Source organism: Lacerta agilis, chromosome 3 (genome assembly GCF_009819535.1).
Source record: "Lacerta agilis isolate rLacAgi1 chromosome 3, rLacAgi1.pri, whole genome shotgun sequence".
In the NCBI taxonomy this organism is placed as follows: Eukaryota; Metazoa; Chordata; class Lepidosauria; order Squamata; family Lacertidae; genus Lacerta; species Lacerta agilis.
Genome location: NC_046314.1, coordinates 100,677,407 through 100,691,402, shown reverse-complemented (window position 1 = coordinate 100,691,402; position 13,996 = coordinate 100,677,407). Strand labels below are relative to the sequence as shown.

The 13,996-nt window shown below is 41.6% G+C and overlaps 1 protein-coding gene across 7 annotated transcripts in view; it reads left to right on the top strand.

Moving 5' to 3' along the window:
* TTBK1 (tau tubulin kinase 1) overlaps positions 1–13,996 on the top strand; it is a 97,190-nt gene that overhangs the window by 40,609 nt on the left and 42,585 nt on the right. For 6 of the 7 annotated variants that reach the window (XM_033144927.1, XM_033144924.1, XM_033144923.1 and 3 more), the window contains 2 exons: positions 3,683–3,823; positions 5,922–6,026. In XM_033144927.1, the coding sequence (XP_033000818.1) occupies positions 3,683–3,823; positions 5,922–6,026 (246 nt within the window). Of the gene's footprint in view, positions 1–3,682; positions 3,824–5,921; positions 6,027–13,405; positions 13,450–13,996 lie in introns of those variants that run through there. The other variant, XM_033144929.1, reaches the window with a different exon arrangement.

The window sequence follows — 13,996 nt, the reverse complement described above, 5'->3', positions numbered from 1 at the left end:
GCCTTTGTAACAGCCAAGGCAACAGCAGCAACCCTTAAATAAGACTGAAACTCTTGCAGGCAAGGGGTAATGGGTCAGGCAGAGAACCAGGGAATCAGGTCGTAAAGGACTCTCTCAGATGGATCTCCAACCAAACTGCTGCTGGATCCTTGTGAGCCAGATGGAATGGCCTTTAACCTTTCAGATACCAAGATATATGGTCAGATAATCTTCAGGTTCTTTTGCAGCCAGACAAAAGTTTCATATCCTTTCAAATTCAAGTGCTCTTCAATAGATACAGTTCCTGGATTCATGAAGTTTTCAGTGGTTAAGTGATTTTGTAAAGTACCTTCGTGTGTGAACTAGTGCAGAGGCATTCAAGCTAGTGGTGACACTATTTAATTTAAAAAGATAAAGTCTTTAAGGCAAAAAATAAAATTAATTCATAGAGAGCAAAGAAAAATATACGAAGAACCCAACTGGATCAGATCAATGGCCTATCTGAGCTAGGAGCTTATTTCATCATCACCATCATCTGTTTATTTGTATGCCACTTTCCCACAAAATTGTGCCCAAAGTAGCTCACAACATCTCAGGTGAACAATTAAGTACAATGGGTAAACCACTATCAGGATAAGAGCTCAACAGCACTGATGCTCCCCTGTGACTGGGATTCAGAGGCATTGTATCCTTGATTCTGGCAGAAGTAGACAGCCAGCATGACTAGTAGTCATTCAGAACTTTATTCACCATGGATTTGTCTAATCCCCTTTTAAACCTGTTTAATTTGGAGGACATTTCCACTGAATTGCATAGTTTAACTCTGCCCCGTTGAAGAAGTACTTCTTTTTGTCTGTTCTTCAGCTTTATTCAATGACCCTGGGTTGTAGTATGAAGGAAGATGTCTGCACCATCCATAATTTTATACACCTCTGTCATACCTTTCTTATCTTCTAAACTAAAAAGCCCCCCCCCCCAGCAATTGTAACTTTTCCTTATATGGGAAATACTTTTTCTTCTTTCACCAGGTTGCATGTATGTTTGCAGAAAAGATTTTCAACAGCTTTTCTGCCTGCTGAGGAATGAGTATCAGCAATTTTAAGCATGAATATGGATGCAGAGTATCTCTTTATGGTCAGACTTCTTATGCTAGAAACTGAAATTTTAAGCAGAGCTTTTACAACTGAGTCTGTTTGTTCCAAGTACCAAATCGGATAGATGATTCTGTTTATGGAATCAGCTTTGGTTGTAGAGTGCATTCAGCCATTTTTATGGAGAGTTCAAGTGAGGAGAAATCACTGTTGCCAGATTCTGCATGTTTTGGAAGATTCATTATGATTTGCCTTATTTGTTAATATTATGACTTCTGGAAAAAAGTGTGTTGCATTTTTTCAATTTAAGATTCCAGCTTGAAACGTGATCAGTTAGTGACTAGGCGGTCCCTGGTTATGTAGATGAAAAGTAATAGCTAAGTAAGGAGATATCTGGATGGAAAACTTTCCTGCTGGTAAGCAGAATCATTTTTGATGGCCAAAAAGGAGAGACTTCAATTGAAAGGTCATTGGTTAGATTCTGTCCATATTTGAACATGAAAGACAGTGATGGGGAGAGACCCCAAGCATGGGAAGATAGGAGTCAAATACATGCTTGTTAGAATCTCCATTACTAAGGAAAGGGTAACTGACAGCATAAATATGGTACTGATTAAAGATGAAGGGAGGAAAGTTGCCTACAATCCCAGAAGTGACAATATTCAGAAAGGAGATGGCAGAAGTTGGGGCAAAGAGAGTTAGGGTAGAGTAAAATCAAGAGACTTTGAAAGCTGGATTGTGGAGTTCCATTCCACCAGATACCTGGTACCTGATTCCCCACACCCTGAACAGGATCTTGGACTCCTGCAGCCCATGTGTTGGTCAGGATATAGGGTGACAGGCAATGGCTTTCACATGTGGGGGACTTGTGCTGCAATTAAAAAGGGGTTGGGAACTAGTTTTCCATGAAATTGGATTAAGAACTGGTCAAATACATCAACCCGATCCAACACACTCTCTCCTACCCTTCTTTGAATATAACAGGGAAATAAGTTTTGCATAAGGGACTCTCGGTCATCTTGTTTCTTGCAGCCACATTAACAATTGCTAAAAAGTGGGGCAGAACAGGTGAAGTAGTACCAAGAAATATGGTCGCTTGCCATAATGGAAAACCTATCAAAATAGGTTGAAGCACAGTGAAATCTAATGATAGGCAAAGATGAAGCTGGCATTGCTTTATTACTTATGCTCCTCATAAAGAACATGATTGATTGTTTGTGATTGATTAACTTGGGCGGGGTATAAATAAGTAAGTAAGTAAATAAGTAAGTAAATAAATAAATGATGTTCCCTGGTAAGTGGTATTTGGAGGCGCTGTGGTCTAAACCACTGAGCCTAGGGCTTGCTGATCAGAAGGTTGGCGGTTTGAATCCCCGTGACGGGCTGAGCTCCCATTGTTCGGACAAAGCTTCTGCCCACCTAGCAGTTTGAAAGCACATCAAAGTACAAGTAGATAAATAGGTACCGCTCCAGCGGGAAGGTAAATGGTGTTTCCGTGCGCTGCTCTGGTTCGCCAGAAGCGGCTTAGTCATGCTGGCCACATGACCTGGAAGCTGTCTGCGGACAAATACCAGCTCCCTCGGCCAGTAAAGTGAGATGAGCGCCGCAACCCCAGAGTCGTTCGCGACTGGACTTAACTGTCAGGGGTACCTTTACCTGCCTGTGATATTCAGCGTTATATATAGCCACCCTGACTAGTAGCCATTGATGACCTTATCCTCCACTAATTAGTCTAATCCATGGGTAGGCAAACTAAGGCCCAGCGGCTGGATCCAGCCCAACCGCCTTCTAAATCCGGCCCATGGACGATCTGGGAATCAGCATTTTTTTACATGAGTAGAATGTGTCCTTTTATTTAAAATGCATCTCTGGGTTCTTTGTGGGGTCTGCCTGGTGTTTTTACATGAGTAGAATGTGTGCTGTTATTTAAAATGCATCTCTGGGTTATTTGTGGGGCATAGGAATTCGTTCATCACACCTCCCAACTATATATATATATATATAGTCCCCCCCCCCAAGGTCTGAGGGACAGTGGACCGTCCCCTGCTGAAAAAGTTTGCTGATCCCTGGTCTAATCCCATTTTGAAGCTCACTTTATTTGCTAGCCTTGGTATTCATGTGCCCCTTGGCAAAGCATTTTGGGAGACTTTCCTAAAGCCGAACTTAGACAGATGTTTGATGTGAGAGAGCTAGGGACAAGATCTCTTGCATTATTATTTTTTCAAGCATCTACCTATATATTCTCACTCCCAGTTAGCAAACAGCAGATTTTTTTTTTAGTGTGATTTCAATCAAGAAAACAGTGGGTGTAATGCAGAAGGAGAGGAAGTGTTTACCAAATGCCACTGTCCTGATCAGATTCCTCCCTATACCAAGTTTCTATTGAGCTTTGATAGAGACAAAAAACAGCAGGAAATTTGATCACAGCATGCCTAGTTGTGGCCTCCACTTTTCCAGAATGCACAATAATGTGGGCTACTAAAAGAATGCCAAGCCTGAACAGAGAGGATATTCTCCCCCCCCCCAATTTTTGCCGTAGATTGTATTAAGCTATTGTGTTGTAACTGATGCTGGAAAATTAGTGCTATAAAACCAGTATACACCTCTTTCAGGGCCGGAATCTTGCAGACCTCAGAAGAAGCCAGCCACGGGGAACTTTTACACTGAGCACAACCCTCCGATTAGGCAAACAGATTCTAGAATCTATAGAAGCCATTCATTCAGTGGGATTTTTGCACCGAGACATCAAGCCTGTGAGTAGTTTGCGATGACCTTGTTTTCCCTACTTACAGATTTTGCATTTCCTGTTGTTGATGCTGTTATTTTATCCAATAACTTTACTATTAAGTGAGCATAGTTATCCCTGTAATTGGGGGAAAAATGGCAGCCATCCAGTTGATACAGTGCTGTTCCTCAGGGGGGTTTGATTCCTTCCTTTTACTATATGAGGTTTGATTTGGGCAGGGTGGTAGCCATTCGGTGCATATAACTTGTGAATAGCAAGGTCCATGTCTCAGTCAAATGCATGGCCACCAGCTTAATAGACTTTGATAATTTTCACTTTGCAAATAGTGTACAGAAGGAGGCAATGTGAGAAGGTTAGGAGTTTCATTGCAGATTTCATTAATTGGTTTAAGAATTATTTCTTTCCAAAGAATACCGGGAACAGTAATTGTATGAGGATGTCCAGGACTCCCTTGCAGACTCCCTATGATTCTTAGATTCTTTTAAACTGGGGGGAAACTGTTGCTGGTTCAATATATCAGTATGCCAGAGGGTTTCCCAGATAGCAGAGATAAAACCCAAGTGTAAGTTCTACACTGAGACCACTTTGATCCAGTGCTAGCGATACATTACCCTGTCTCAAAGCAGTTGGCATTTATTTATTTATTTAAATTTATATTTAAAACTTGTATCCCACCTGTTTTAAAAAGAAACTGAAGGTGGTCTGGAAACTTCAGCTGGTGCAGAATTTGGCAGCCAGCTTCCTCACCGTGGCAAGATGGTTTGAGCATATTACACCAAACTTGGCCCAACTGTACTGGCTGCTGAGTAGTTTCCGAGCCCAATTCAAAGTGCTATTTTTAACCTATACAGTAAAGCCCTAAATGGCTCAGAACCATGATATCCCAAGGACAGTCTCTCCCCATATGAACCAACCTGTGCCCTGTGATCATCCTCTGAGGCCCTTATTTGTGTACCGCCTCCATGAGAGGTCTGGAGGGTGGCAACACAATAATGGGCCTTTTCTATGGTAGCTTCCCATTTGTGGAATGCTTTCCCCAGGCAGGTTTGCCTGGTACTTTCATTACATATCTTCAGACGCCAGGCAAAAATGTTTCTCTTCAACCAGGCATCTGGCTGATTAACATTCTATGGCTTTTTAAACGTGTTGGGGGTGGGGGCGGGCGGTGTCATTGGTTTGTTTATGTTTTTGTTTTATTCTGTATTTTGTTTTCTCATTTTATATTTTTCTGTTGTGAACCGCCCTGGGAGCTTTATATGAAGGGCAGTATATAAATTTAATACAGGACAATAGTAAGAGGAATAATAATAATAATAATAATAATAATAATAATAATAATAATAATAATAATCAATAACAATAATCATACTAAGAAAGGTGCTGGTTTTGACCTATAAAGCCTTAAATGGTTCAGGACTGCAATACCTCAATGACCTCCTTTTCCCATATGAACCAACCTAAGTCCTGCAATCATCTGAGGGCCCTTCTTCATGTACCTCCTCCATGGGAGGTCCAGAAGGCAGCAACAATTGGTGGTGGAACTTGCTGAAAACCCACCTAAAGTTGTTGAGCACCCACCGCCACAATCGCAATGCCAACATAATTGCCGCAGCAACACGATCATCGCTCTGCACAGCCCGGGGAGTTCCGGCTGAGTGTGCTAAGTAAATTTCAATTCATGTGGGTTGAGTGGGAGGCCTTGGTCCACCGTGCTTCAACTTCAAAGCAATTTAGGTCATGTTGTGTTATTTTTTCTTTGTTTTGATAAAGGAAAAACTTTACTAGGCAAGTGTTAAACAATCAGTTTTTTTGTGCTGAACATATAGATTACTGCAGACACTGTCTAAAGGTAAGATGAAAATGAAACTGGTTTTCAGAGGATGTAAGCCAGGGGAAGCTACAGAATTTTGGGATGAGCTGCAATTATTGAAGCAATCTTAAGCTAGAAAACAGGGTTGATTAGTAGCTGGGGCTGCACATGCCCTTGGAGCAAGTGGCTGATAACTTTAAGCATAATTATATTAATAACTGATATGATCTCTCTTATTACATGTGAAAAATACATATTTCCCCCAAACTCTTCCTATCCTTCTGTTTTTCTCTAGTCCAACTTTGCCATGGGACGCCTCCCCTCAACCTACAGAAAATGTTATATGTTAGATTTTGGTCTGGCTCGACAGTATACCAATACCAACGGTGAAGTCCGGCCTGTAAGTGATGCTTTTTTTCATTTCTAGGGGGGGGATTATAAATATTTAAAACAAATCCTGATTATGTTAATTCATTATCACAATACTGTTGATGCTGGTTGGGCAGGTACACTTGATGGGATAGAAACTGAACCTATCAGGTTCTCCCTGTTGTAACAGAGAGACTATTTCTTTTGAAAACATAGTTTTTCTATTATTATTATTATTATTATTATTATTATTATTATTATTATTATTATTATTATTATTATTTTCATTTATTACCCACCCTTCGCTGTAAGGTATACATGTGCTTGTTGCTCAGTGTCTTGGCTCAAAAGCAAAGGAAGGAGAAGTGTTGTTTTAAGAAGTTCACATGGTTTCATTAGTTTACTTTTCCTGAAGCTCCCATTTTTTAAACACGTCTGGTGTGGGAAGTTGGAAAGTTGGGGGGGTATGTTATTTTGGAGCTAATTTTCTCCATTTTGAAGTGTTCTCTTTTAAAACAAACAAACAAACAAACATTTTGTTTTCATCCTGTGGCCTTTTCCACCTTCCTTCTTTATGGTTTCAGCATTATCAGCATCCTCGGTCACTGGTGCTCTGAGGCACATAATGATGTTTCTTGCCTGCAAGATGCTTCCTTGCAGGGGCCTTTTGTGAACATGGAGGAGCTCTGTATGGTCAAAGTTGAGAGGAGGGCAATGTTTTTCTCAATAAGCTGATCCTGATAATTTGAAGTCTATCAGAAGCATGTAAGAATCAGCACTCTCCTATCTCACTCCATGTGGTCCACAGTTTTCCCGGTGTTTAAGATGTTTTCTTTCTGACTCTAGGCTGTCTTGTATCTGCATGCTCTGTGATTACCTCAGAGAGATTAACATTGCCACCAGATCAGTGGGAAAATGAATAAATATTAAAATAAAGTATGTAGACTGATATCCATTGATTGCACCATAGTTCATAATACTAAGGTATTAATAAAAGGATACCATGTATGGAATGTGGATTATAATAAGGCAAATAAGTGCAGCCTGCAACAAATGTTGCAGCGCATCCCCAACACCTAACCAGGAGCACTACTCTTCTGTGCTCTAGGCAGCCTGGAAAATAAGCTTCATAGAACTATTTTGAGGCTTGCTTGCACAGAACTTGTTTCTTTCTCATCCTTTTCCCACTATGCAATACAGGGTTAAAGGGTTATTTTTTAAAAAATGGCATTGCATGCATCTCCCACCCACCCAGTGCTCTCCTCCTGGATGCTATAAGTATAAGGCCTTAAGGACTCAAGCAGTCTAATTCCTGTTCTCCTCCGCCCTTGTCCTTTTTAAAAACCTGACATCTTCATTTCATGACTCAGTTGCTGTCAGCCATAGACTTATGCAAGCTGCCCAACTTCTGATGGCTGCATAAGGAGCTTACAGATGAACTGAGATTTAAGAAGGGCACATGTAAGAAATGGGGGGAAAGGGGAAATGACGAAGGAAGAATATACAAGAGTATCCAACAGTTGCAGAGAGCAGGTCAGGCAGGCCAAAGCTCAGAATGAGTTTAGGCTTGAAAAAGAGGTTAAAATTAATAATAAAGGTTTCTTTGGCTGTGTTCGAAGCAGGAGGAAGGACAAACAAGTCCTTCTTCATGGAGAAATGCTACTGGATGACAAGAGAGAAAGTGGAACTGCTCCACACTTGCTTTCTATCTCTTTTTACCCAAAAGAGAAGCAGTGTGCAACCTGGTGATAACATAATAAGTGATGCAAGGAGGGAGCTGCAGCCCAAGATAGGAAAAAGGTGGTTAGAGTACACCTAGGTACTTAGTGTGGATTCAAATCTCCAGGGCCTGATGAGCTGCACCCAAGGGTACTAAAGGAGCTTATCAGTCTTTGTAATCTTGAGAATTCCTGGAGAATAGGTAAGGTCCCTGCAGACGAGAGGCAGGCAAATGTTGTCCCCTTCTTCAAAAAGGGAAAAAAGAAGACCATGGTCATTACTGACTGGTGAGCTTGACATCAATACCAGGAAAGGTCCTAGAACAGATAATTCAACAGTTGGTCTATGACCACTTAGAAATGGATGATGTGATTACTAAGACCCAGCATAGGTTTCTCAAAAACATGTCTTGCCAGATGAATTTCATTTCTTTTTTTGATAGAGCTACAAGCTTGGTGGATCAGGAGAATGGATATAGTGTATTTTGATTTCAGTAAGGCTTCTGACAAAGTCCCCCCATGATATTCTTGTAAGGAAGCTGGTAAGATGTGAGTTGAATGAGGTAATTTTTAGATGGATTAGTAGCTGGTTGACTGACTGAACCCAAAGAGTGTTCACTAATGCTTCCTCATCATCCTGGAATAAAGTTACAAGCAGGGTTCTGTCCTGGGCCTGCTGTTGTTCAATGTCTATAAAGTATCCAATTGACTTGAATACTATGGTAACTATGGACATACAACAGATGAATAATGGTAAAAGACACAGTAAACTTCAAAGGAATTGAGGGGATGATCATCACATTTGCAGATGACAACAAACTAGGAAGGATAACTGTTGCCACAAAGGCGGAATCGGGATTGAAAATGTCTGTAACAGATTGGAGAACTGGGCCCAAACTAATAAAATGAATTTCAATAGGGACAAATGTAAGGTTCTACCCTTAGGCAGAATCAGCTGCACAAATATATGAATGGGGGGGGCATCTGACTTTCTGGTACTTTGTTGTTGTTGTTGTTCAGTCGTTCAGTCGTGTCCGACTCTTCGTGACCCCATGGACCAGAGCACGCCAGGCACCCCTATCCTCCACTGCCTCTTTCTGGTACTATATGTGAAAAAGATCCGGGGTCTTAGTAGACCACAAGCTTAGCATGAGGGAACAGTGTGCTGCTGCAGCAAAAAAGAAAAAAAAAGTCACTGCTACTCTAGGCTGCATCAACAGATTCCCAGGTAGTTACTGTTCCTCTGACACAAAGCTTTGTAATGGAGCTCAATCTTTCTATACTGTTTAAAGATAGTCCACCTAGCACATGACCTTGTCCACAGCAAACCTCACAGAGCCCAGCATCAGGTCACCCTACTTGGTAGATACCAGAGTGCAGAGCAGAACACCCAGTTAGTACTCTTTCTTCTATAACATCAGTTCGAATAGTTGGCTGCTAAATGGGGGAGTCCCACCCTGACTAATCAAAATGATGGTCAAGCTCTCATTTGCCCTCTTAGTTGTCCTGCTGGAAAGTGGACAGGTAGATTGTGGGTTTGAAAGGAAAGTATAATGGAAGTCCAGCTCCTGTGCAGGACATTGCTGTATATTTGTACTGTAATGTAATTTGCTAATGGTTTTTCCGCCAAGTGTACCTCAACCCACTTGCATACCACCTTTGGAGTTTACTTTGCACATTTGATGAAGGTTGCAGTTAGCAAAATGCCACAATGTTGCTTCTTCTTCTGCTTCTGCTTCTGCTTCTTCAGTAGTTAATAGTCACATTGTTCATTGTCCGGAACCAATTACTTAAGATAGAGGGTACTTAAACATGTTACAGATTTTAAATGCAAGTCATGTAGCCTGTAAAGCCATGCTTCCTTTACATGATTGAGGCATAAATCAGAAGAGCTGAAACTTTAGGGAGGGCCATTTTTGCAATATTTTATGGCTTGCCCTTCAACTAGATTAGAGCATGAGTAAATTAAAAGGCTTATTTATCTGTAATAATGGTTCTATCAGTTGCCTTTAATGGACCCCCTCCCAACTATTCTACTTTTCTCCTTTGAAGAAAATGGGCAATGAGGGTACTGGTTCTGTAGCAATGGGTTCAGGGTTGCAATTCTAAATAAACACAAAGAATTACTGTAATTCAAAAGAAACAGCCCTCTTATAAGTTGGAATGTATTGGTTTGCTGTAATGTTCTTCTGCTTACATATAGGGTAGCATGAAATTGTGGTTCAGCAAAATATGCCTACTTTATCTGTTATACAGATATTATCCATTCAAACAAAGTTTACCTTGTTAAGTAGTGATGTGAAAATGCTTCTAAATATTTGTCATCATGCATACGTTTAGCAATGTGCTCTACCATACTAGGCTTTCATTCTGAATTCATGTTGTCAACCAGATGCCTGAATATAGGAATTAGTTTTACTGTTGCGAGCAATTCAGTAGCCTTTAATTCATAATGCTTTTCTCACAGTGCAAACTCTGGTTCTCTGACCCACACTTCTATTATTAGCACAACTGTCCTATCCCCTTGAAGCTCTCTGCTGAATGCATCTTTGCTGCTTTATCTTTCATGGAATGGCAAGGGGAAAGCAGCATTTTTGTCATGGCAAGCTTCTTCTGTTTGCATGAATTGGCAATGCGCTGCTGTGTTTTGCATGCTGCTGCTTCTGCTGAGTCAGCCCTAGACCATTGATTAGAGCTCTGTCTCCTCGTGATTCAGACCGCACTGCAGTAGTTTGCAATGCTTGACTGGGGACATTGTATGTATTTGTAAGTGCAGTTTTGTGTCTGTGTGTATCTGTATGGCTGAGGCAGAATATTAGGAAAGAGAATGCCTGATCAGGTTTGAAAGTTGAAATCAGCAGAAACCAAAACCCAAATTAAAGAAGATTATGTTTTTAATTGTTACATGATCAGGTTCCATCTAAAATTGGCACATCAGTGAAAATACTTAAAATGCAGTTGCTGATACAGGCATTTTCTAATCTTAGTGCAACTATTGCTACATTTTGAAATATGTATTGGAGCAGAAGTGTTTTAATAAAATAGCCTCGTGAGTGCTGCATCTGATTGGGGCATAGCTGAGTGACTTAGGTTAGACATCAGTGCATTGTTGCATACAATTAAGAATATTGCATGAATAATGCAGGAATCTAAAATGCAACACATTGTGATTCCGTGCTTAAATGCTCATTGTCTACAACCAGAATGGCCAATGCTAGTGCAGTGTTATCTTATGCCGGCAGCCCAACCAAAGGCTAATAAAGATGTGGCAGAGAAGTTGCCTGTACTGTGATACAAACAGAAACAAAAGGTTTCAAGAGTTTAAGTCAAGATAGATGCTACACGCTGCGTTTACACCTTTCTCTCAGATTTTGTTTGTTATGACCCCATTACGCTCGAGCTCATGAAGTGATGAAAACCGAACTGCAAAATGTCACCAACTTTATTATGGAACTTGACCACTGGTGTGAAAGTCAGTTGTTGTGGGAAAATATATTTTCAGTTCCCTGAGGAACAGCATAGTGTTGATGCTTCACAGATGAAAATAGGGACACTTTTATGTACTTGTAATACTGCTAATTATCACTTCAAGGATACCATCCTATTTCACACACACTATTGTATATTTTAGAAAACTGTCCTTACTCTCTATATCAGAGCTCTATATGTGTTCATTTACTTTAGCCCACCCTGCACTGGCTTCTGAAGCAGGTGTGTTAGTTAACTGGTCCTAAGAAATTGTGTTTAAAACAAAATGCCACAAATGTTAAGTCTCTCAGTGGAGATAATTGCATTTAATACAGAATAGATACAACTTGAGTGTAGTCACCAACATTTGCTATCTTGAGAGATTTTTTTTAAGGAGATACTGTAAAGGGGAAGTGGTAAATTGGCATTTTTTATTTCTGCAATTGAGAATCCACTGATCACATTATTTGAAAATAAGAATTGCGCTTCCTCTTCAAACTTTCTGGATGAGGAAACATAAATTTATAAAGTGGTGGGGCTGCTTTTGAAATGGCATCTGGCATCACTGTAGCCAGTTCACCGGGGCGTAGGGAGCCGCTTTGCCGCCCAGGGTGGCCAAAACGCGGGGGCACCTCCCTGGGGGCGGGGTGCCGCTTCCTAGCGCGTGTGCGCCCTGATGTCACAGCACACGCACAGCATCCCGAGTGGACTGTGCATGTGCGGACATGCGCAGTCCACCCAAGGTGGTGGGCGCGAGCGGCCGGCACCCCTCCCAACCATGCGGTGGCACGGCAAGTTTTAAGGCTGCAGCATGCGCTGCTGTTTGCACACTGCAGCCTTAAAACTTGCAGTGCCATGCCGTTGGTCGGGAGGAGTGCTGGTCGGGAGGGGTGCTGACCGCCATCTTGGGTGGACTGTGCGAGCGGCCGGCACCCTTTCCATGTGGTGATACGGCAAGTTTTAAGGCTGCAGCGCGCGAACAGCAGCACAGACGCTGTGCTGCTATTCGCACACTGCAGCCTTAAAAGTTGCTGTGCTGCCGATCGCGGGGGCAGGGCGCCGCCCTGAGTGTCACCCCCCAGGGCGGTACCCAGGGCAGACCGCCCCCTTGCTCCGCCCTTGCCAGTTCAAACTTAGTTTTTAATAGCCAGGTTTAAACTCTGGGAACAATAGTTCTGTGAATTTGCAGCATACCTGACTAAGTATGGCATGATTGTCTGAATCCTTTATGTCACCAAGTCCCCCCCCCCAATTTCCCAGATCAGGTTTTTACAAAATAAAGGCCAAATGGGTTAATGTGCCTGTGAGCACATGTAGAAATAAGATAGATATGGGCATCTGCCTAAAGTAGGGGGGACGGAAGAACAATTCTGATGGCTAAATCACTGTGTGATTCACTCATCTATACATCTCCCTTGTAAGTTGCAAAGCTGGAAAACTCACACTGCCAATAAGGATTCCATTGTGACCTCCCTTGAGCTATTGCTGCTGTCTTTGCCTTTTAGATGCTGTGGTGTGTGTGGGTTTTTGTGTGTGTTGAATTCTAAAGAATGGCAACTCTAATAATGCACTCTTAAATGTATTTTAAAAGGTGTCTCTAGTCTTCCCAAAATACAGATTGGGATGGTGAGTTGACAGGGAGAGATAGCAGGAAATACAGTAAGGGCTGTTATTGATAAATAGGGGTTGTTAAGGGGGGTGGAATAGAGTGGTCCCTGAGAATACAGACTTAGCCATACCCAGTTCAGACAGAGACATAGGCAGTAACAGTCAAGACACAATGGTGAAAATCAACAGGGCAGAAATAAGAAATGATGCCAATAAATTCAGGCTGAGAAAGTGTCAATGAGCATGTGAGTTGGGGAGATTATGTGGCGTTTACTGCAGCTCTTTCTGCCTGAAGACAGAAGGTTCTGTACTACCTCACATAGATCAAGCTGCAAAGTCTAAGCCACTGTGTACCACCCAGGCATAAAGTATCTGCAAAGTGACCAGCTTTAGATAATTTAAGCAGTGAAGCCAAGGCACGTGCTGCAAGAGAAGGGAATTAATAATTATTATTTAATAATAATAATAATAATAATGGTGAAATTGTTGACCTGATTTCAAATTCATTTCTGTTTTTATTTCTCTCCATTTTGCATTTTTATTGTCATGGTTTTCTTTGGGTTTCTCTTTGTTTTACAGTTCTTTTGGGCTCCTTTTTTGAGACTGTATTTGATGCGTTGGCTTCCCATCCGCTGCTTGTAACCATCTCAGCCATGAGTTGTGAGTGAGCCATCATGATGCTTCTTGGTTTTCCCCCACCCCCCTTTATTTTGTGCTTGCTTGTTTTAATTATTATTAGTGTTCTGAGTTCTTTTGTTTTTGCTTTGGCTTTTGATGGTATATACTCTTTTGCTTTTCAGGACTGGGACATGTCTCAACTCTTGATGTACAGGCCAAGAGTCTTCTGCATTCTGAGTTCAAAAAAAGTCCTATTCAGGTGTTCTGATCTCCCATACAATGAGAATTGTATGTCTCTGTGTGGGCCACATGTGCTAACTCCACCACCACCATTGCCGTCTTTGTCACCCTCCATAAGTTAACCACCAAACACATGCAGCAGGGAGCCTGTTCTGTTCTTGTAGGCTCCCTGAAAATATTCAGAATCCTGGAACAAATACGGGTTCTAACTTGCATGAGGAGTCTACTGTGGCAGAAAAGCCTCCCTGCTTCCTTTCAGCTCACAGAGGGTGAGAGGGTGGTGGCAGAACTGTCATCCCCATTTTTCCTAATTACATATGGGATGAGAACACCTCAATAGGGCTGAAGT